This window comes from Nelumbo nucifera, chromosome 1, assembly GCF_055504915.1.
Source record: "Nelumbo nucifera cultivar China Antique chromosome 1, China Antique-T2T, whole genome shotgun sequence".
In the NCBI taxonomy this organism is placed as follows: domain Eukaryota; kingdom Viridiplantae; phylum Streptophyta; class Magnoliopsida; order Proteales; family Nelumbonaceae; genus Nelumbo; species Nelumbo nucifera.
Window position 1 is genome coordinate 116,736,436 of NC_142649.1, and position 21,414 is coordinate 116,757,849.

The 21,414-nt window shown below is 41.4% G+C and overlaps 1 protein-coding gene and 1 long non-coding RNA gene across 2 annotated transcripts; both read left to right on the plus strand.

Moving 5' to 3' along the window:
- Positions 1-558: 558 nt before the first annotated feature.
- LOC104601811 (protein HYPER-SENSITIVITY-RELATED 4-like) lies at positions 559-3,146 on the plus strand. The gene is made up of 2 exons (XM_010265291.3): positions 559-1,732; positions 2,515-3,146. The coding sequence occupies exons 1-2, from the start codon at positions 707-709 to the stop codon at positions 2,959-2,961; spliced, it is 1,473 nt and encodes a 490-aa protein (XP_010263593.1). The 5' UTR covers positions 559-706; the 3' UTR covers positions 2,962-3,146.
- Positions 3,147-10,022: 6,876 nt separating this feature from the next.
- On the plus strand, positions 10,023-19,587 carry LOC104601810 (uncharacterized). The gene is made up of 2 exons (XR_735967.3): positions 10,023-10,831; positions 19,415-19,587. It is a non-coding gene; the product is annotated as an uncharacterized LOC104601810 (long non-coding RNA).
- The last annotated feature ends 1,827 nt before the right edge of the window (positions 19,588-21,414 follow it).

Here is a 21,414-nt window from a genome sequence, read left to right on the forward strand (position 1 = left end):
AAAGTCTTGCCATTGCAATATGGCAATCGCAAATCACAAATAACATCTGATATGGGAAGCCGAAACATGATCATTAATATTTCAAGTTAAATCCAATGGTCATGACTTAATTAAATGTAATTAAAGGATATCATTTAAATGTTAACAATCATTAATTGTTAACTAACTATGAATCAAAAAATAATTCAATCCATTAAACATATAAATTTTTACAACACAAAATATTTCCTTAGAGATTCTTTAATTTTACTGGTTGTAGTTTCTCACCCAACATTCTATTGTATCCTAAAAATAAATTTACTTACAATCCAATAGTAATTTGTTCTCGAGTGGGGAAGGAAATAATAATATGATATACTGAGCTTAATTTGTTCTACTTTAACGTAACTCATACTTTCATAATTAACTTGTTATATATGTTTGCTCTTTCCAGGTAATTTCTTGAAGGGTTCCACTGACCCCAACCCCACGGTAAAGGGTCAATTAGTCAATCTGACAATCAGCTCCCAATTAACATAGTTCATCAATATATACAAGACTATCTTGTTGTTTATAAAAGGACCACCAAATCATCGACCAAACCTAAGAAATTCTTATTCTTGAGAATTGAGACTACTTTTGTGTGTGTGGTATTGTGTCTGAGAGAGAGAAGGAGAGAGTGATCAGTACAGTGTTTGGAATTGTTGAATACCCCAATACCAGAACAATGTTTTCCAATACAAACATACCTTCAACTAAAACAGTTTTATCCGCAGCAGCGTCTCTGGCAGCGTCGGTGATGCTTGTTCGGTCAATAGTCCACGACTTCTTACCTCATGAGGTACAACACTATGTCTTCTCCGGCCTACGAAGCATCCTCACTCGTTTCTCCTCGGAATTGACCATTGTCATCCAAGAATTCGATGGGCTTACCAACAATCAAATCTACCAGGCTGCCGAGATCTACTTGGGCCCCAAGTTCTCCCCCTCCACTCGAAGACTAAAGGTGAGCAAACCCGAAAAAGAGAATAATTTCATCGTCGCTATGGAGAAAAACGAAGAGATAGTAGATGTCTTCGACGGTGTACAGTTCAAGTGGAGATTTGTATGCAGCCTTGTCGAATCTTCGTCGCCTTATTACAACAACCCCTACAATTTCAACTCGACGGTACGATCCGAAGTCCGATCCTTTGAGCTCACTTTTCACAAGAAACATAAGGATAAGGTGTTGGGTTCTTACTTGCATCACATATTAAGGGAGTCCAAGGAGATGAAACAAGAGAACAAGACACTGAAGCTATTCACGCTGCAATTCGACCGCGTCTATGGAAGCAGGGGAGATGCATGGACTTCCATTAACCTGGATCATCCTGCAACGTTTGAGACGGTGGCGATGGATTCGGAGCTCAAGAAGGCAGTAATGGAGGATTTAGAGAGGTTTGTGAGGAGGAGAGAATTCTATAGGAGGGTAGGAAAGGCTTGGAAACGTGGGTATTTGTTGTACGGCCCTCCGGGGACGGGTAAGTCGAGCTTGGTTGCTGCTATGGCCAATTACCTCAACTTCGACGTGTACGACTTGGAGCTAACCGATGTCCGTTGCAACTCGGAGCTAAGGAGGTTGCTGGTCGCAACAGCCAACCGTTCGATAATTGTCGTTGAGGACATTGATTGCAGTATTGATTTGGAAGATCGACAAGGCGCAGCTGATGAAAGATCCAAATTCTACGTAAATGGCTTTCGTCAAGATAGCGAGGTTAGTTAGTTTCTCACTTGAAGTCATCTCTCTCAGATACGAACCACCGCCAATTGTGTGTTTAAACTGATGTGTTTGGTTCGGTCGGCGTTATTGTCACGTTATTGAAAAAACACCACCACATCAGAGCCATATAAGTGTAGGGGATACGAAGCAAAATAAAAGTTAGAAAATTGAAATATTTTGATTTTTGTGGATGGGGCATTTGAGGAAATATAAAATTTTTATTTCCCTCAATGCCCTAATATTTCTTGAAACCAAATACTGATGTGTCACACTTTAATAGGTATTAATGTGAGGTACAAATTAAAAACTGTTTAAAATGAAAAAATATAAATACACAGCCTATCCATAAAGGGACTAAATCTATTAAGCACTTCAAATGAGCACTTCATAAATATTTTGACAACTATCAAAAATGGGTATTAATCTTTTTCAAAGATAGGCTAAGGGTATTTTAAAGGATAAGTGTCCCAAAAATTTCTAAGTACTCATTTACGGTGGTTACAACGTCAGGTCATATTATTGGTCTACTAGAGAGAAGAAAGAGGTTGACCGACCGAAAGGGGATACCCATAACACCATAACCTTATCCACTTAGATCAACCCAATTGATCATTGGTTCATATCCAGGGTCGGATGGATTGGGTCAGAAATTGTCTTCTAGCTTAGCCCCTCATCACCTATTCATTTAGAAATGATTCATTTGTGTTTATATATAGGGATTAGGTATGTATGTATCTGTATCTCTCTCTCACACAAGCTTTGACTGAAATGTGCAGAAAGTGACCCTGTCAGGGGTGCTCAATTTCATTGATGGACTATGGTCAAGTTGTGGAGATGAAAGGATCATAATGTTCACAACCAACCATAAGGATCGGCTAGACCCCGCCCTACTTCGCCCTGGCCGCATGGACATGCACATCCATATGTCCTACTGCACTCCTAGCGGTTTTAGGCTACTTGCCTCTAATTACCTTGGGATATCTGAGCACTCCCTCTTTCCAGAGATTGATGAATTGATCAAGGAGACGGAGGTCACACCTGCTGAAGTGGCCGAGGAATTCATGAAGAATGACAGTCCTGAAATTGTACTCACAGGCCTTCTCCAATTCATACAAACAAAAAAGAAGGAACAAGACGAAGCCAAAGCTACTAAATCCCAAGGAGAGAGATTAATAAAGTGTGAAGAAATTCAAGAGGAAGGGGAAAAAGGGCAACAAAGTTGAAGGTGAGAAACAAGAGGACCAAATGAAGTGCAAATGCATACATGATACAACCCGGCCCCCTCAGGAGTCAGGACTAGAACGTATTACTCTCTATAGCTAGTAAGATTAGATTTTAAGCCAGAACTCTGTATTGCCTATCATTATCATTATTATTATTATTATTAGCACTTAAATCATTTATTACTATTCCACAGAGTGATTTATGAATAATTAAAAGCCTATAAATTGTTCACCCGAAAAAACACAACCACAGCAACCATCACATCATCGCTGTCATACTAGGCATGTCGCGTGCTTATAAAGATCGATGCCAGGGTTTAGCCCTTCACTAAAGCTTACAATCCTTGCCGATGTATTTAAAAAACGGCCCATCAGATAAGTGTAGAAGATGAACCGGTCATGTAAAAGTTTTACACTGATCTTTGTTTGAAGGATCACCGGTTATCTTTTGCATTCACCTGGTGTAACAGTTAAAATGTATGAGGACGACAACGAAAAAGAAGAAGAAAGAAGGGGAAGAGAAGAAGAAGATGGAAAGGGGAAGAGAGAGAGGGGGAGCGGAAACAATGGTTGTGGATGGTGCTGTGAACAAAATGACGATGAACACAAGGAAACCGAGGTAAAAGTCCACTGCAACCTAGAAATTACAATCCTTGCCGGTCGGCCAAGAAACAGAGCACCACGAACGGCATATCAGACCCATAAACTGGTGACTAGGTATTGCAACAGGAGAGGCTCTTGTACGTGAGCGCCTCTCTGTTCTCGTTCTCGTCGGGTATTGCAGTCCTTGCCGGGTGTTGCAACAGGTGTATCAGACCGGGTTGCAATGAGCCTCTCTGTTTTCATTCTCGTCTAGTGATTGGGTTGCAGTCCTTGCCGGGTGTTGCAACCGGCGTATCAAACCCAAAAACAGATGATGGAAAAGCTTCCAGAGATCGCCACCTCTCTGTTATTGTCGGAGGAAGAGAGACAAAGAAGAAGAAGAAGAGAGAGAGAGAGCGAAAGCTGCCAGAAATCGCCGCCTCTCTGTTCTCATCGGAGGAAGAGAGAAGGAAAGAGAGAGAGAGAGTGATAGCTTCCAGAGATTGCCGCCTCTTTTTTGAAGAGAGAAGGAAAGAGAGAGAGAAATGTAATAAATACATCCAAATTTTTCGATGTATTTATTACATCAATTATCAATGTAATTAAAAGATTAAATGTAATTTTACATAGATTTTTATGCAAATTTACGCAAAATTACATGTTTACCAAATTTATGCACAAACGAACCGAGGTGTAAAGTTTATCCCAATTCAATTTTACACCTCTACTAACCGCAGCCTAAGGAGCATTCTTTATTGGGATTTTGAGAGCCGAAAAAGTTGGTCAATGGGATTTTGATTCCCTTTGACCAAAAATCTCATATTTATTTTTGATCAACCAAAGTTTATTTTCCTACTTATCACCTAGGTGGGTAAATAATTTTTCCATCTAGGAGAAAAGTTGTTAACACTTGAATGAGATAAAAATGCCCCTTTTAATAATGAATTTTTATGATTAAAATGATCATTACCTTATTTACCTGATAAATAAAAAAACATGGGTAAATGCACTTAGCCAGATAAATGTTTCTCAAAAAAAAAAATTACCCAGAGAATTGCATTTACCTGAATAAATAACTTACCCAAAAAAACAAACGGGCCTAAATAGAACTTTATCTATTTATTCAGCCCAAATCTAATTTGTTAAAAACGTGCAACTCTCGTCTAAAATAACCTTAGAAAACATGGAATTGTGTTCAACTCGCTGAATCATGGTTTTCAAAATCGGACCGGACCAGACGATTGGACTGGAAAAATAGGGAACCGGTTCCTTTTCCCCAAAAATCGAATTTCCCTCCAAAACCATTGATTTTGGTCAGCGAATCGCTGAACCGGGCGGTTAACCGTTCGAACAGTTTTGATCATTTTTTTATTTTTTAAACTTTTTTATTTTTTTTTCAGAACGGGCCGAGCATTCAGTTTGAACGATCAGACTGTTCAACCCGATAATCGGACCCTTGACCGGTTCAATCTCCGGGTCGGTTTTAAAAACCATGCGACGAATTCAGCGCTCTACACATAGGAAGGATCCAAAAAAAAAGAAAAAAAAAAAAAACATGAACCTCCATGTATGATCGTATAGATATCCATATTAACTTTCATTTTATTATATTCAGCATATTTTTTGTCAAGGCTATGCCTAATGGCCTAGGCCTATAAGCGTTTTTTGGGGCTTGTTTTGCCCATAGTTTTCAAAATCAGACCGGACCGGATGGTCGGACTGGAAAAATCAGGAACCAGTTAAGTGATTGGTTTCGTTTCCCCCAAAACTGGATTTTCTCAAAAACCATTGATTTTGGTCAGCAAACCGTTGACTCAACCGGTTAACCATTTGAACGGTTTTGACCATTTTTTAAATTTTTTTATTTTTTTTGTCAGAACGGGCCGATCATTCTATTTAAACGATTGAACCATTCAACCCGATAACCAGACCCCTGACCGGTTCAGTCTCTGGGTCGGTTTTAAAAACCATGGTTTTGCCCAAACATCATCATATGAGTTATATAAAAAGTTTCAAAGTTTCATATTTTAAGTTTCTTAGACAAAAACAAGTTCGATAGGTACTTTTGTCATGGTTTGAGTGATAAAGAATCAAGGAAAATCAAAGAGCTCCTCTAGACAAAAAAACAGGGAAATCATTCCTTCTTTTTTTTTGGAAGACATAGGCTCTTGGAAAAAAACAGGAGCTTCTTCACCATCATTTTCAATTTTTTTCCTTTCCGTTTTTTAAGACAAGAATAAGGCTTTGACCATGACAAAAATAGGGGCTCATCACCTTGTTGTCCTTATTTTCTAAGACATACATGCTTAGGTGGGCACATAGGCCACTAAGTGACTAAGCTCTCCCCTCTAGCCTAGATTCGTATTGTCACTTTGAAAACTATGATATTCAATAATAAGTTAAACTAAGGGTAAGGGGATGTTTGCTATCGATGCCATTTATCAAAAAATGGTGCTATGTCGGAGCCATCTCACATTTTCGTTTTTTGTCGCCTATAATGCTATTTAGTTCAGGCGTTTTTTAAAAAAACAATAAAAAATGCCTACATCTTGTAAATCACGATACTCAATGCACCAAACTGTCACAAGGGACAATTTTTCCGCGCCTTCAAGTGCTATCACCATGCCCACAGCACACCATCCAAGTGTCCAAGTGTGTGTCTTGGGTGGGACATTGCATATGTTTTGTATGGGGGGATTGCCAATGGTATTATTGTAATTCTGTAGTATGACTTTTCATCTTTTTGATGTTTCCTATTGTCACTCCCCCAAAAGCTTAACGTACTCTTTGAGGGGAGGTAGGTAGTCGAGTGAATCAAGAGCATGTAAAGGTTAAGCATGAGATCCCCTCGACATTGAACTGTGTGCTTATGCTTGCCATCCATTAATGCAATATAATTTTCCTTTTTATCTAATTTGTGTGCCATCTTTGTTGCCTTTTCTTGTGTTGTTATTTGTCGCTTAGGCTTACTCGTCGCATTCGAGTGCCGCACGGGGCCCCAATGACTAGCCCTATGACAGTTAGTATCAGAGCAGGAGCTCCTACTCATACATTGGACCCTGTTTTCGCCCCTACTTCAGCACAATGAAGAGCAACCGTGACATTGTTGATGACACACCACACGGGCGGCTCCAAGCCCATAACACTGATGAAGCTCCACTTGACGAACCTACCAAGACACAAGCCCCAAAGGGCCACACAACTAAAGCTAGCAAGCACGACAAATCAGTCGACCAACTAGCTAGCATGGACATGCACCTCCTACGTTGCGAGGCAACAGTGGGAGAAATCCGAGATTAGGTCAATGAACTCCACCTCAACCTAGAGACTGTTGAGAATGCAGTGGTGGAACTAGAAGGACGTTTCAATGGCGCCTTTAGAGACATGCACACCACCATACAAAATTCGGGAGCAGGGCCTTTCCAAAGTAGCCTATAGGGTTTGCTAGACAAATTTCAAGCACAATTGGACGAGATGAGAGACGAGATGACTCTCCTAAAGAGGGCGGTGGCCAACTCACCTAGCACTCCCTCCACCCTAGCTTCCATGAACATCAAGATCCGTGAGCCAACACCTTACTCGGGTGCTCAGGATGCTAGGGAGCTTGACAACTTCTTGTGGCAATTGGAGCAATATTTCTTTGCCACTGGCATCATTGACATCCAAACTCAGGTACGTACAACCGCTATGTATTTGACTGATATCGCAATGTTATGGTGGCGTAGGTGTTGCCAAGACATTGAATGTGGAATCCGCACCATCGACGCCTGGGTCGGATTCAGGCTTGAGATCAAACGTCAGTTCTACCCTGAAAATGTGGAGTACTTGGCGCATCGAAGAATGAAGAATCTCAGACATCAAGAATCACTACATGACTATGTCAAAGAGTTTTCGACCTTGATGCAGGAGATCTCCGACATGTCAGACAAGGATCTCCTGTTCAATTTCATGGACGGTCTCAAGCCATGGGCTGAGCTTGAACTCCAACGATGTGGGGTTGAGGACCTCGCCACCGCCATGGCCGTAGCTGAGCAGCTTGTTGATCTGAGAGCACCTAAGGAAGAAGAGCAAAAGCCATCCAACCCACATACCATGAGTTTGAGTGGGGGAGATCGACAATCAACCTCTACAAAGGAGAAGCCAGTGCACACTGACAAGCCCGTCAATCACTAACAAGGGAAGAAGCCACAAGGAGCCCAAAGCTATCAAGGCCATCGATACATCAGGAGACCAACTACTCCTCTCGCTCCTTGTTACTTTCGCAATGTAAAGCATTGGACTAGCGACTGTCCTGTGCGGAAGAAGGTCAATGCCCTCATCGCCAAACTCAGTAATGATGAAGAGAGCGATGAGGAGAAAACCCCAGCGGCGCCAAGAGTAGGCACCCTTCAGCTTATCAACGCCATGGTTAAGAAAGAGGCCACATCCAAGCGGCCCACCAAAGCCTACAAGGGGTTGAGTTACATAGACATCACCCTCGGCGGGAGGCCGACCCAAGCCTTGGTGGACACTAGGGCCACCCACAACTTCATTTCGCTTGTAGAGGCAAAGCGACTCGGCTTGACCACCACCGAACAAACAGGGTGGGTCAAGGCTATCAACTCAGGGGCCAAAGCAGTAAAGGGCATGGCTTGTGGAGTAGAACTCCAAGTCGGACCATGGAAAGGACCCATCAATCTATCTGTAGTACCCTTCGATGATTTTCAGGTTGTTCTTGGAGTGGAGTTCCTCACGGAGGCGGAAACAGCACTTATGCCACACATCAACAGCTTACTTATCTTGGATCAGCACTCCCCTTGCATGGTTTCTGTATCACCAGCCCTGCAGATACTCGGGAAGCAGCTTTCAGCCTTGCAGTTGTACCAAGAAACAAGAAACCATGAAGCCAGCACCACGACAACAAGGAAGACCCCTTGCCAATCATCCCACATCAACACTGGAACGGGTTGGGAAGTCGTCACCAGGAAGAAGTCTCCCCCAAAGCCGTTCCATTTCCAGCGCCGACGCCAATGCCAGCGCCCATGTCAGCACCAACATTAGCATTAGCATTAGCTTCAGTACCAACCACATCAGCGGAAGTTGACTTCGCAGCAGAAGCCGCAAGCACCTGTAAGTGATGGGCCCAACATAAGACCCAAGGCCATGTCAAACCTTGTCCACATCTACTACCACAACCACCGGGGAGAGCGAGTGCCACCCAAGCCATTTAGGGACCACATTCACATCATCCCTCAGGCTAAATCCCGTAGTAGCCCTGTGAGTCACCCTTGGGGAAAAATGCATGGGAACTAACACCCTAACAATCCAAAATATCATTTTGACCTAGCCCTGGCCACAAACCTTCTTAACACCAAAGTAGAGCAACCAAAATCCTACCTTGAAGCAGCCTGGCAAGGACTTACCATAGGAACTAGCCATAGGTTTTCCCACCATCAAGAACATCCACAAGCCATCTACCCAACCTCTTATCTGGGCCTTGGAAGAAACCCTATCCGTGGAGTAGTTAAAGAACCTTCCTCCACCAACAAGAACTTCAAGCCACAAGCAAAAACTGGTCTTCGAGGATGAAGACGGAATTGAGTGGGGGAGAATGTCACAAGGGACAATTTTTCCGCGCCTTCAAGTGCCATCACCATGCCCACAACACGCCTTCCAAGTGTCCAAGTGTGTGTCTTGGGTGGAACATTGCATATGTTTTGTATGGGAGGATTTCCAATGGCATTATTGTAATTCTATAGTATGACTTTTTATCTTTCTGATGTTTCTTATTGTCACTCCCTCGAAAGCTTAACGTACTCTTTGAGGGGAGGTAGGTAGTCGGGTGAATCAAGAGCATGTAAAGATTAAACATGAGATCCCCTCGACACTGAACTGTGTGCTTATGCTTGCCATCCATTAATGCAATACAATGTCTTTTTATCTAATTCATGTGCCATCTTTGCTGCATTTTCTTGTATTGTTACTTGTTGCTTAGACTTATTCGTCGCATTCGAGTGCCGCACGGGCCCCAATGACTAGCCCCGTGACAAAACATCAAATTTAACATTTTATGCATCGACAAATCGTTACTCCTAATAACTCTGTAAAAATCATCTTACCAAACAACAAAAAAAAGTAAAAAACATTACTTGCTGCTTACGCAGCTTACCTAGCAAAAACAGAAAGAATACCAAAGAGATTAACATGGACCATCTTGGGCGTGGGAATTAAAAAATAAAATAAAAGGGACCAAAAAAGCACCCACGTTACCAAATACAATCCAAAAATAATCAAACTATTATGTATCTATATGTGTTCTATCCGTGCAGCAGAGTAGATTCCCACGTGAGAGCACCCCTATCCACATCAATGATCGCACGAGAGAAAAATGAATTGGCATTAGATCAATGAACTGTACGTGTGATCGATGCGTGAGGTCTCTCTCCCTCCATTTTGCATGCGTAACGTGTGTGATGTATCTACTTTTTTCATCTTTCTTCCCGCTCACCCTCTCATTTCTGCCTCTCTGTTTCTCCACTTCTCTCCTCGGTCCTCACCCCGCATTCTCTCTCTCTCCTGATTCCAGAACTTCTTCCCGCTCTCCCTCTCATCTCAGTCCTCTCTATTTCTCCGATTCTCTCCAACAACGACCTCTCTGGTTCGATCCCTCCTGAGCTCGTCGATTGCAAGTTTCTCAATAGTCTTAAACTTGCCAACAATCGTCTCTCCAGTTCAATCCCTTATGAGCTCTCCTGTCTTACTCGTCTCAAGAAGTTCTCGGTTGCTAATAACCGTCTCTCCGGTACGATTCTCTGCTTTTCCGATTTCGATGCCGCTGGCTTCGACGGCAACAACGGGCTCTGCGGTAGGCCTCTTGGGTCCAACTGTGGTGGTTTGAGCAAGAGGCCAAGTCGTCGCCTTCGCAAGAGGAAGTATGGGGCTGGAAAGTATGAAGATAGTAGTTGGCTATGGAGTGCTTGAGGGGTCACAAGCTTGCTCAGGTTTCGTTGTTCCAGAAACCCTTTATGAAGGTCAAGTTGGCGGAACTCTGGGTTTCTGCGTAGTAGAAGATGAGAGACTTTTAGTTTATAAACACATGCCTAACGGAGCATTCTCTGTTGCACGGTTCTGCCATTAAAACATCGAGCACAGTTCATTGGATTGGCGAACGAGGCTTAAGATGGGCAGGGTGTGGTTCTCTCTCGCACACCCTGTGTCAGAATCATTCTCTTCCCATTTGAAGAATCTGCTGGCCCGTTGGCTATTTCTTCTCAACTCCTCCTCCAGATTTCTCCCTCTCTGTCTCAAGGTATCGTTTTTCTCGCTCTGTTTCTCAGAATATTTTCTCTATGCTTTTTAGACTCAGCCGTCTCGATTTTAGATTTTACTTCATGTGTTTTAGATTTCACTTTCCACGTTCTTGGCTTTGAAGGTTGTAATTGATGTCTGTATACGACTTGACCAAACAGTTTTCATTTTTCATTTCGAATCCGCAAAGTTGCAGTTATCATTTTTTCTCCTCCTTATTGCTTTGAGTTGTTTCCTCGGGAAATTGTTGCAGGCTATTGATATTAATGTGGCTTTTTCTTAGATCAGATTCCCCCTCCAAACTTCGTTATTTAATTTATTCCTATTTAAGTATATTGTTCTGTCTGCAGCGTTGTGAAAGTTGGAGTTTGGTTGTTTCAGTTCTTCCACCCGATACGCTATCTCTGTTTTTATTTATTTATTTATTTTTTAATTTTTGGTGGCAGTCATCGAGACAGTTGAGACTGAGCCTTAAGGCTGTATCTCAAGCATCTGCACCTATTAACTGATCTAACAAGGGTTCTCAGAGAGATCTTTGAAGGAGTCCTAGATAGCAGTGATGAAACAGATTTAAATCCTTATTCCAAGTGAAAACCTTTGCGGTTAAATAAATCTATTTTTTTTGTATGCTATATAATATTTGTTTTATATCTAATGTTACAATTTTATGCTAATTTTTATACATTTTTACTGATATTTCAATGGGTTCAGATTCAAATCAAACATTGTCGTATTTAAATGAATTGAATTCTAGTCTATTTTTTTTAGACACCCATTAGATGTCGAATCAAATTTGGATCTCTCGGGTTTGTTACTACATGAACCATTACTTTTTGCACTCTCATTACATACACCAATTTACAGAAAACAAAAGAAGATGGTAAGGTCTGGCATATTGCATCGATTAAGCACGGTTCAGACCAAAAAAAGAGTTTTCCGTATCATGATCTTTGCATCAGTATGAATAACAACTGATGCAGCATTCAGCTCCTTTTCTTTCCTTAAGCCCCTGAGGATTGCCCAATACTCAGAGTTGGTTGCAATAAAATAATTTAGAGGAGAGAAAATAGCTAAATTAGTAGCAGCTCCAGAGTGTAGCCTCTCTAGTAGGGCCACCGAGGAATCATATGTCTACAGGTTTGGTGTCTTCATTCTGGAAGTTGCATGTGGATGAAGACCTGGTAATCAATCCTCGGGTGTTTGGAGTTTTGGATTTTCACCAGCATTTCATTCAAATATTTTTTTTTTCTTTCTATTATTTACTTCAGCATTTCATTCAAGCATTGGTCCATATTAGAGATTCATGACCCTTGCTAGAATGAAATAGAAGAATAGCTGAGGTTATACACCATTTTAAGTCTATGATGTATACATCTCTTTGATATTAATAAAATATTCTATTTGTTGTCTGATAAAAATACCATTAAGGACGGAAAAACAACAAGTTCAAAAATGTTTGTTTATATGCATATATTTGTAAATAAGATGTGGTTTTAGGTAGTTTGCTATTTATTTTTAATTATCATATAGTTATGCAGTTCAGTTTCTTTCCTCTTTTCTCATTTTGTATAGTAGAGCTACAAGTGAATGAAATTTAATCTTATTCTATTTGGATATTGGTTTGGTGATGAATAACTCTGATTGCATTAAGTTTTGTTTCTTTAGGATCTGTTTGTCTCTTGGAAATGCATAAAATGAAGTGGAACTTCGCATGCTTAGAGTTTCCATTGTTGTGGCCTGCATTATTCTGCTGTAAATACCAGTAGAATTTGGCCTTTATGTGATCCTCTGTTAGCCTTTTTGCTGTTGTAAATAACAGAAGAGTGCAACCATTTCAAAACTCCATCCTAGCCCTTCTTCTTTTCCACAAAATCATCATGTTTGATAGATTGTTTTAGTTTTCTATTCTGAACTATTTGCTCTTTTTTCAACTCATTAGGACCATTAGGACCCACTGTTGCTGAAGCATGTAGCTCTATCAGCCTGCATTTTTGTTTTGACATCATTTCAGCCCAATTCAGGATCCCTGTTGCTGCAATATGTAGCTTTATAGGTCTGCATTGTTTTGATACCATTTCAGCCCAGTTTTGGTTCACTGTTACAGTAGCATGCATTTTTTTTAAACTCACATCATGTTATGGGCCCGCGCGTAGGATCTCGTCATGGGTCGGTCCACGGTGAGAAAGCCCTGCTTTACCTTGCGCCTTCCCTTGCGTGCATACCATATTGTGGGAAACCAAATGGGTGATTTGTCCAAGAGACCACCCGAACTCTCCTCACTCTTCTCTTGACTGGAAAACTGAATGCCTTTACTTCAATTCGTAGCTCCTTAAATAGGAGATTACAGAAGGAAATTCCTTGTTGGATTCGGCTAGGCTAGGGTAATCCAACTTAAACTAAAACTCCTAATTACCTACTCCTAATGGTAATACAACTCTTACTTAAGATAAGATAAGATAAGGATAAGGATAAGGGATAAGGGATAAGGTAAGCTGGCGGTGAGTTGGTGAGCGGAGCTGATGTGGTAAGATAAGTGTGGACCCACCCTGATGAGTTGTCGTGCGGTGCGTGCTGCTGCGTGTGGTGAGTGCTGCTACCGTGCGGTGCGTGCTGCGCGCTGTCGGGCGGTGCGTGCTGTGCGCTGTCGGGCGGTGCGTGCTGCGTGCTGCGTGCTGTCGGGCGGTGCGTGCTGCTGTGTGGTGCTGTCGGGCGGTGCCTGCTGCTGTGCAGCCTGCTGTGTGTGTTGCGTGCTGCCAGGCGGTGCGTGCTGTGCGCTGTCGGCGGTGTGTGCTGCTGTGCGGTGCCTGCTGTGCATGCTGTTGCCTATGACTGTGCCGCAGTGCGCTGCCGGGCGGTGTGTCCATAACATCACACCCCTCCTAGACGACGAGCTTGTCCTCAAGCTCGAATTCTGGATACGTGGCTTGGAACTCTGCCAATGGATCAAATGGTTGCACACTATCTCTCAGTTCACCAACAGCATGAACAACAGGGACTGTCCTGTAGCTCAGTGCATAAAGCTGGTTCCGTCCACATGGCTCAAATCTAGAAGGCATGAGTAGGATGTCTGCACCAGCAGTTATTCGATGAGCCATTTTCACAGAGAAGCCAACCCAACCCCTGACTTTGTCATGGTGTTGACTCTCAAAATGTTTGAGAAGCTGTTCCCAGTCAGGTCTCCCAGTGCCCAACATGACTAGTTGCACATCCTGGTCCACCATCCAAGGAATGGACTCAGCAATGAGATTAACCCCTTTCTGATGGTCAAGCCTGCCAATGAACCCAATCAGAGGAACATTCTCCCGAAGAGGAAGACCAAGCTCCCTTTGTAGAGCTGCTTTGCATTGAGGCTTGCCAGTCTGAAGAGTCTCCACAGAGTAATTGGTGTAGCCATCCGATGCCAGGTAAACATCTAACTGTGGGTTCCCTTCGTTTGCATCAATCCCACTCACGATGCCCTTCAGCTTCCAATCAAACTCATTTATTATTTGATGCAGACCTCAGCCACCTTCTTTAGTTTTCAGCTCCCAGGCGTAACCATGGCTTACAGTGACTACACGATCTTTGGCTCTCAGGCCAGCTGCAAGGACATTGAAGTGTTCCCCACCTCCTGGGTCATGTAGTTTGAAGTAGTTTTGTTGAAGATCCACATAACGAAAATTGCGTACTGGACCACGACCCCGGTGTGCTATGTTGTGGATCACAGGAACGTATGCTTACAGAAGAGAACCTCAAGAGCAGCCTCCATATCCTGCCCATCCACCTTATATCTCTTGCGCACTTCTGTTTCTTGGGCTTCTGCACAGTTACCATACCGTGGTGCCACAATCATAATTTTATGTCCACGCCGAGCCAAAGCCATCGGTAAAGCCCCAGCAACATCGCCAAGCCCACCTGTCTTCGACAAAGGAGTGCATTTTGCAGGTACCAATATAATGTTCATGACATTGCCCCCGGCCAAAGGAGGAGACTTTACAGTTTCATCCTCCGTTCACTAATCCTTGGGAATAACTGCATCTGTAGGGGCAGCGATCTGCTGTTCGCTGGATGCCTCTGCCCAGTCCGGACGGCGACTGTTTGTGTTGGCGATTTCCTCTGAACTCCTTTCTTTGTTGGAGAGGAATGCTTCCAGCAGGCGTCGCAGCTCCCAGACATCTTTCTTGACTTCACGAACCTCCATGCTGGTTTCTGCTAGCCTATGTTCCAGTTCGTGGACCCTGGAAGATAGCTGCTCCATTTCGCCCATGACGTTTGGTTCTGATACCAGAATGTTATGGGCCCGCGCGTAGGATCTCGTCACGGGTCGGTCCACGGTGAGAAAGCCCTGCTTTCCCTTGCGCCTTCCCTTGCGTGCGGACCCTATTGTGGGAATCCAAATGGGTGATTTGTCCAAGAGACCACCCGAACTCTCCTAATGGGTGATTTGTCCAAGAGACCACCCAAATTCTCCTCACTCTTCTCTTGACTGGAAAACTGAATGCCTTTACTTCAATTCGTAGCTCCTTAAATAGGAGATTACAGAAGGAAATTCCTTGTTGGATTCGGTTAGGCTAGGGTAATCCAACTTAAACTAAAACTCCTAATGGTAACACAACTCTTACTTAAGATAAGATAAGATAAGGATAAGGGATAAGGGATAAGGTAAGCTGGTGGTGAGTTGACGAGTGGAGCTGATGTGGTAAGATAAGTGTGGACCCACCCTGATGAGCTATCGTGTGGGCCCCGCTCTACTGCTGCTGCCGGCGATGCACGCGTCTCACAGTGTTGCTGCCGTGTGGTGCGTGTTGTTGCCGTGCGGTGCGTGCTGCTGCATGTGGTGTGTGCTGCTGCCGTGCGGTGCGTGCTGCTGTCTAGTGCTGCTGCCGTGCGGTGCGTGCTGCTGTCTAGTGCTGATGCCGTGCGGTGCGTGCTGCGTGTTGTCGGGCGGTGCATGCTGCGCGCTGTCGGGCGGTGCGTGCTGCGTGTTGCTGTGCGGTGCTTCCGGCCGGTGCCTGCTGTTGTGCGGCCTGCTGTGCGTGCTGCGTGCTGCCAGGCGGTGCGTGCTACGTGCTGCCGGCGGTGCGTGCTGCTGTGCGGCGCTGCCAGGCGGTGCCTGTTGCTGTGCGGTCTGCTGTGCATGCTGCTGCCTATGATTGCGCCGCAGTGCGCTACCGGGCGGTGTGTCCATAACACATCAGTCCAATCTAGTATCTCTGTACTAAGAAGGCCTGTTAAACCACCTGAAATGAGGTACCAGTGGTCAATTTACTCTTATAAGCTTTCTTTTACATCCTGGAATGATGCATTATAATAAGACAGTATGTAAGGTTATGGATTAATCATTGTATTGGTGTTCTATGTAGAATTTATATTACCTTCTTTTTTCAAAAAAGAACTTTATTAGCATTTTTCTGCCAACGAGTGTCTTATTGGCAATGCCCCCACTGTAATAGTAGCATGCATTTTGATACCTAAAATCTTAGTTGCCCACTTGCCCTTACTTTGATCCCAGCTATCCGGGATCTTGGGAGGGATTGATTGGATTCTGTCTTTGTTACTCTAAAGTTACAGTATCATTGTTTGGTGAAATACCTGGAAAGCCCAAATTAGCTTTCTTTCAGCCAAAAAAACTGGCTTTCCATTGAAGCTTACTTTTAGTACCTGTTTGGGAGGGTTTTGATATAGTAGCTTCTGGCTTTACAAGGTGGGCCCCGCTTGGACAGTGTATAAGCGATGTTTGGTAAAAACTCCATAAAATCTAGAATAGCTATGTTACAGTCCAAAATATGGCTTTTCGTTGAAGTTTCTTTTAGTGCCTTCTCTAAAGCAGCTTAATCAAAGCTTAATCAAAGCAGCTCAATGAAAGCACTGAACCAAGGCTTCAGCCCCCCTAAACGGGCCCTTAGTGTTGTAGTTTTGTTGCTGGTGCTTGCTTGAGCTTGGCTGGTAGTAGGGGTGCAAGTCCACTCAGGTTAGGTCGGATTGAGGTCAACCCTCACCCAACCCAAGTTGATGAACCCCCCAACCCTAAACATGGGCTGGGTTACCTCTAGCTGGTAGCATGCTGTTTTTGTTTCTGTGCATTATTCTTCATAATTATGCTTGGGGTTGTTATTTTTGTTCATCAGGCTGAATTGCATATGTTGTATAGAAGTCCGGTGCCCCCCTCATCAGGGCTTCTGTTTTCTTCTTTGGTTTCTCTTTCTCATTTTTTCTTTTCTTTTATATATACTTCTTGCATACTTTTTGTAATAAAATCTCTGCCTCCTCTCATGAGAAAATACCTTTAATGTGATGGGGAAAATTTAGTCTAATGTTGTCGAATTTCCAGAGTTTGGTAGTCTCCTTTCCTTTCCTTTTTACTGATATAAGAATATCATCAAATGGAGGAGAACAAACATGAGGAAATATGCCAAGCACCCTCAAAGATCTTAGATATCCTGATTTATATTGTCTGATATATTCCTTTATATAGACCCAAACTCAAAAATTTCTATTGGTAACTCCTCAATATAGCTCCTCCCTGGAAACCCCTTTCTTTCCAAGATAACTGCCATAGTATTTGTTGTTCTTTGTATCCGTTGCAACTCAGCTCTTGGTTCTTGAACAAGCTGCTTCACCTCCCTCAAAATGTCTATACTGATAGGATCCCTGGTTTTTATACCTAGGCAGCTAACAGTGATTTGAAAATATAATCTCCCTCCAATGTTATGTCCTTGTAGCTCAATAATTTTCCCAGCTTTAGACCTTGGTTTGGGGATGACAGTAATGTTCTAACTGAGTTTCCTATTTTTTCTAAGAAACCATATAATTAATGGTTATTATTGTCCCGTACTTCTGCCTCTTGTGGTTGGGGACTTGCTAGACCACAGCCCACTTTAGCCCCTCCAATAACTGATAACTAAGACAACCAAGAATCAAAGAAAAGAAAAATGTTGACAAAGAATAAGTTCCATGCATTGTTTGCCAATATCCCTTTACATTTTCTATATTATTAGGATTAAGATGCAGGGTTTCTGTTGTGTATATATTAACAAATGTGTCAGCTTTTTTTCTTTTTTTTTTTCATATATGCATTATTATGCTCACATGATACTGGTAGTACATTTGGCATGGCCCACTTGTCTATCTGCCCTGACTTTTGTAATTTGGTTGTTGGGTGGGGGGTCATCCTAATCCTTGGTTTGGGATCAGTAGAAGGTTAGTGGAATAAACCGATTTATTTGTTTATTTGGTGCATGCCTTGGATAATAAAATGGGTGTAATGGGCCAATGACACTTAACAAGGGGACTTTATGCCAATACATTTTTCTTTTGGTTTTTTCCTGTTGATATAGTCAAAAGAGTTGCATACATTTGTGAATCCCCCTGCTTTAAGGAAAGGATAATTCTAAGGTGCAACATACAATGGTATAAACAAACTTAACCTGCAACTCTTTTGATATCAAGCAGTCCACATCTGTGCTTCAAAAGACTTTGGTGAAAATCTGCTTTTTGAGAACCATGTTCTTTCCTGGTTGGTTGATATTGCAAAAAAGGAAAGACTGTTATTTTATTCAATCATAATTTATGTATTTTGTTGTTTGCTCCCTACCAATCAGGAGTAGTAGTGTTTGCTGTTAGCAGTGGTAGATGTTAATGTTTGCTGTTAACAGTGTCTGCTGACTGAAACTTGTCATTTAATTTTACTTAATTATATATTATGATTTATAATAATCGACTTCTTCACAGATTTAGCATTTTGTGCTTCGTTGTTAATGTACAGGATGCTGTTAAGGGTCCAGCCCTACCTATTTTCCAACCATCTTTACCTTTCTCTCTCTTCTCTCTAATGTATTGAAATGTTTTCACATATAGCAAGAATCATTCTACAAATTTGGATTAGCCTGCATTTTTGTTTTGGCATCATTTCAGCCCAATTCAGGATCCCTGCTGTTGCAACATGTAGCTTTATAGGTATGCATTGATTTGATACCATTTCAGCCCAGTTTTGGTTCAATCTTACGGTAACATGCATTTTTTTAAAACTCACATCAGACCAATCTAGTATCTATGTCACAACAGTATATTAGTCTTTTAGGTTTGCACTTCTTGGCATCTATTAGCTCCATGGTAGAACCATATTAATCCCTAAGTCGAATATGCATTGACGTACGGGCACCCCATGGTACATCCCAACCGTGTATTGGAAACGTCTTCCAATGTAAACTCCCCTTACTCTGGTTCTCCTCTACCATCTCAACCCACTTTAGCATTAGCATAGCAATAGCATGTCAGCTTAGTTTTTAGTTTGGGGACTGATCAATCCAAGGGATCTCCCAAGATATGATCCAATTTTTTGCACCTGTTGCATTCGGGGCTGACCAGTTTTAAATGAACCAAGAGGGAGCATCCTTAGGGATATTTTGCTAAAAGCATGCCTGCTGATTAGTGAAAGTCAAGGATTATTATCTGAAATTGGACACATGTTGGCTGATTCAGGTAACTAATACAACATTTATAGTTAACAACTCATGCTTTTGGAAGACTACAATATTTATGCTAATAATATATCTAATACATACACAAACTATTTTAGTACTAATATTGATTGTTATTATTGCAGGTTTGCCTAGGAAGTTTTATGCTGGCGAAAGTAGTTTGGGGAGCAAATGCATCAAACCTTAGCACCAAGAAATTATCTACGATCATAAACTTTTTTTGCACTCATTTACAATTCACTGCTATCTGAATTGAATACTTTGTTTATTTTTATTGACAACTCAGACAATTAATTTCTGTCTTGTTATTCAAACAATACAAATCATATTTTGCTTTTGCAGTTCAAGCATAATCCATTATCCACAATTGAATCGCTATAAAACCTTTGCACTTAAGCCATTAATTAACTTATGCAATAACGCCTTCTTTGTAATAACCGAAATCCAATTTGTTTTTAAACTCTTTGTCTTCTTCTTCTTAATTTTTTACAATTGATGCAATTAGATATTCATCGCCCGTGTTTAGCACGGGCGCCCCTCGCTAGTTATTAATTAAATGAACTAAAAAAATGACTTTAAATTAGTGAGCCTTAATTTAACATTTACACCTATTTTGGTTGTAAATATAAATTGATTTTAATTGGATGCAATTGGGGTGGACCCATTTATGAATGGATTGGACATTTGAAATCCGAATCTAATTTATTAGTGGATCACATTTGAAATCCAGTGACCATGATAGGATTGGGCCAACCCAACTTGTGTTAATGCATTTGGAAATAACACCTCTCATCCCAATTTGTCAAGACGGTAACACCAGCTACACCACCAAGAGTGATAGCAAGTATTATACTCCAACCTGGGCCCAGCATACCTTGTCAATAAAACAAGACAGGAATGTCTCAGCACCAATGTTTTTTTTTCTTTGGGTCAATGGATCATGGCTTAACCATTTGGGTCAACAGGTCAAGCTGTGATGTCATTGTTATAAAATTTCAAAAAGAAAATTCTGTGACCCGTTAAATGGGTTAAATGAATCACTGAGTCATTGATCAAGTCAACAGTTCTTATGTAGAGGTTGACCCGATTCAGTATCGTGATAGGCTCACTGTCCCAACTAACAAATACAACTGCCTTATAGTTCTGCTGAGGCTAAAACTTCAAGTTTTGTGAGCCGTATGTTTCACTGCTTTGAGCTTCAAATCGGACACAATGCATCTCATATTAGGGAAAAAATGAATTTTTTAAGGGTCTACTTATTTCTTAGATTTTGAGAGGAGAATGTTGGTCAATAGGATTTTAGTTTTTATTGACAAAAAATTTATGTTTTTCTTTTCAAATTTATGTGGTATTCATGAAAATTTTATTTTTTCAATTCATCTCTAAAGTGGGTAAATAATTTTACTAAGTAGGGAGAAAATTGCTAACACTTGGATGGGACAAAATTATTCCTTTTTAATAATGACTTTTTATGGTTAAAAGGATCATTATCTTATTTACCTGGGAAATAAAAGAATATGGATAAATTCATTTAGATAATTTTTTCCTAGAAAACACTTACCCGTATAAATAACTTACCAAAAAACAAACCAGACCTAAAATATTTTAAGTATGACAATCCCCAAAATTCAAGAAAACTTGATTATTTGGTTAGATATAAATAAAATAAAACAATTTAAACTTAAAATCATTCATAATAATAATATCATTTTAACCAAAAAATATATCCTTGCTTTTTCTTTAAAATTGCATCTTCACTATATGTCTCAATGTATCACATGAAAAACAAACTGCATCTCCATACGCATGTTCACCCATGACAAGTAATGGTAGGATCTACCAATTTATAAATTATTTTTATTTAAAAATAAATTATACTAATATGAAAATTTTAAATATAATTGTCAAATAAAATAATAATATTAATGTAATAAAAAATAGCATTTGGACTGGGTTAGAGACTTTGGACCATGACTAAGCCCCCCAACGCCTTCCTGCAAGCGGGTTTTGCTCCATTTGAATTCACTCGCCCCTACTCTTACAGACCCCGCCCCCTCCCTTGCTGGTATTAATTTTTTATCCTCATTACAAAAACATTCTTTAAATTTGGTTATGAAAAAGTACT

What these genes read in the sequence shown, in the direction of transcription:
- LOC104601811 (XM_010265291.3), top strand. Translation starts at nt 707, where the DNA reads ATGTTTTCCAATACAAACATACCTTCAACTAAAACAGTTTTATCCGCA. An exon ending in GCTTTCGTCAAGATAGCGAG is followed by an intron (nt 1,733 to 2,514) that starts GTTAGTTAGTTT and finishes TGAAATGTGCAG; the next exon opens with AAAGTGACCCTGTCAGGGGT.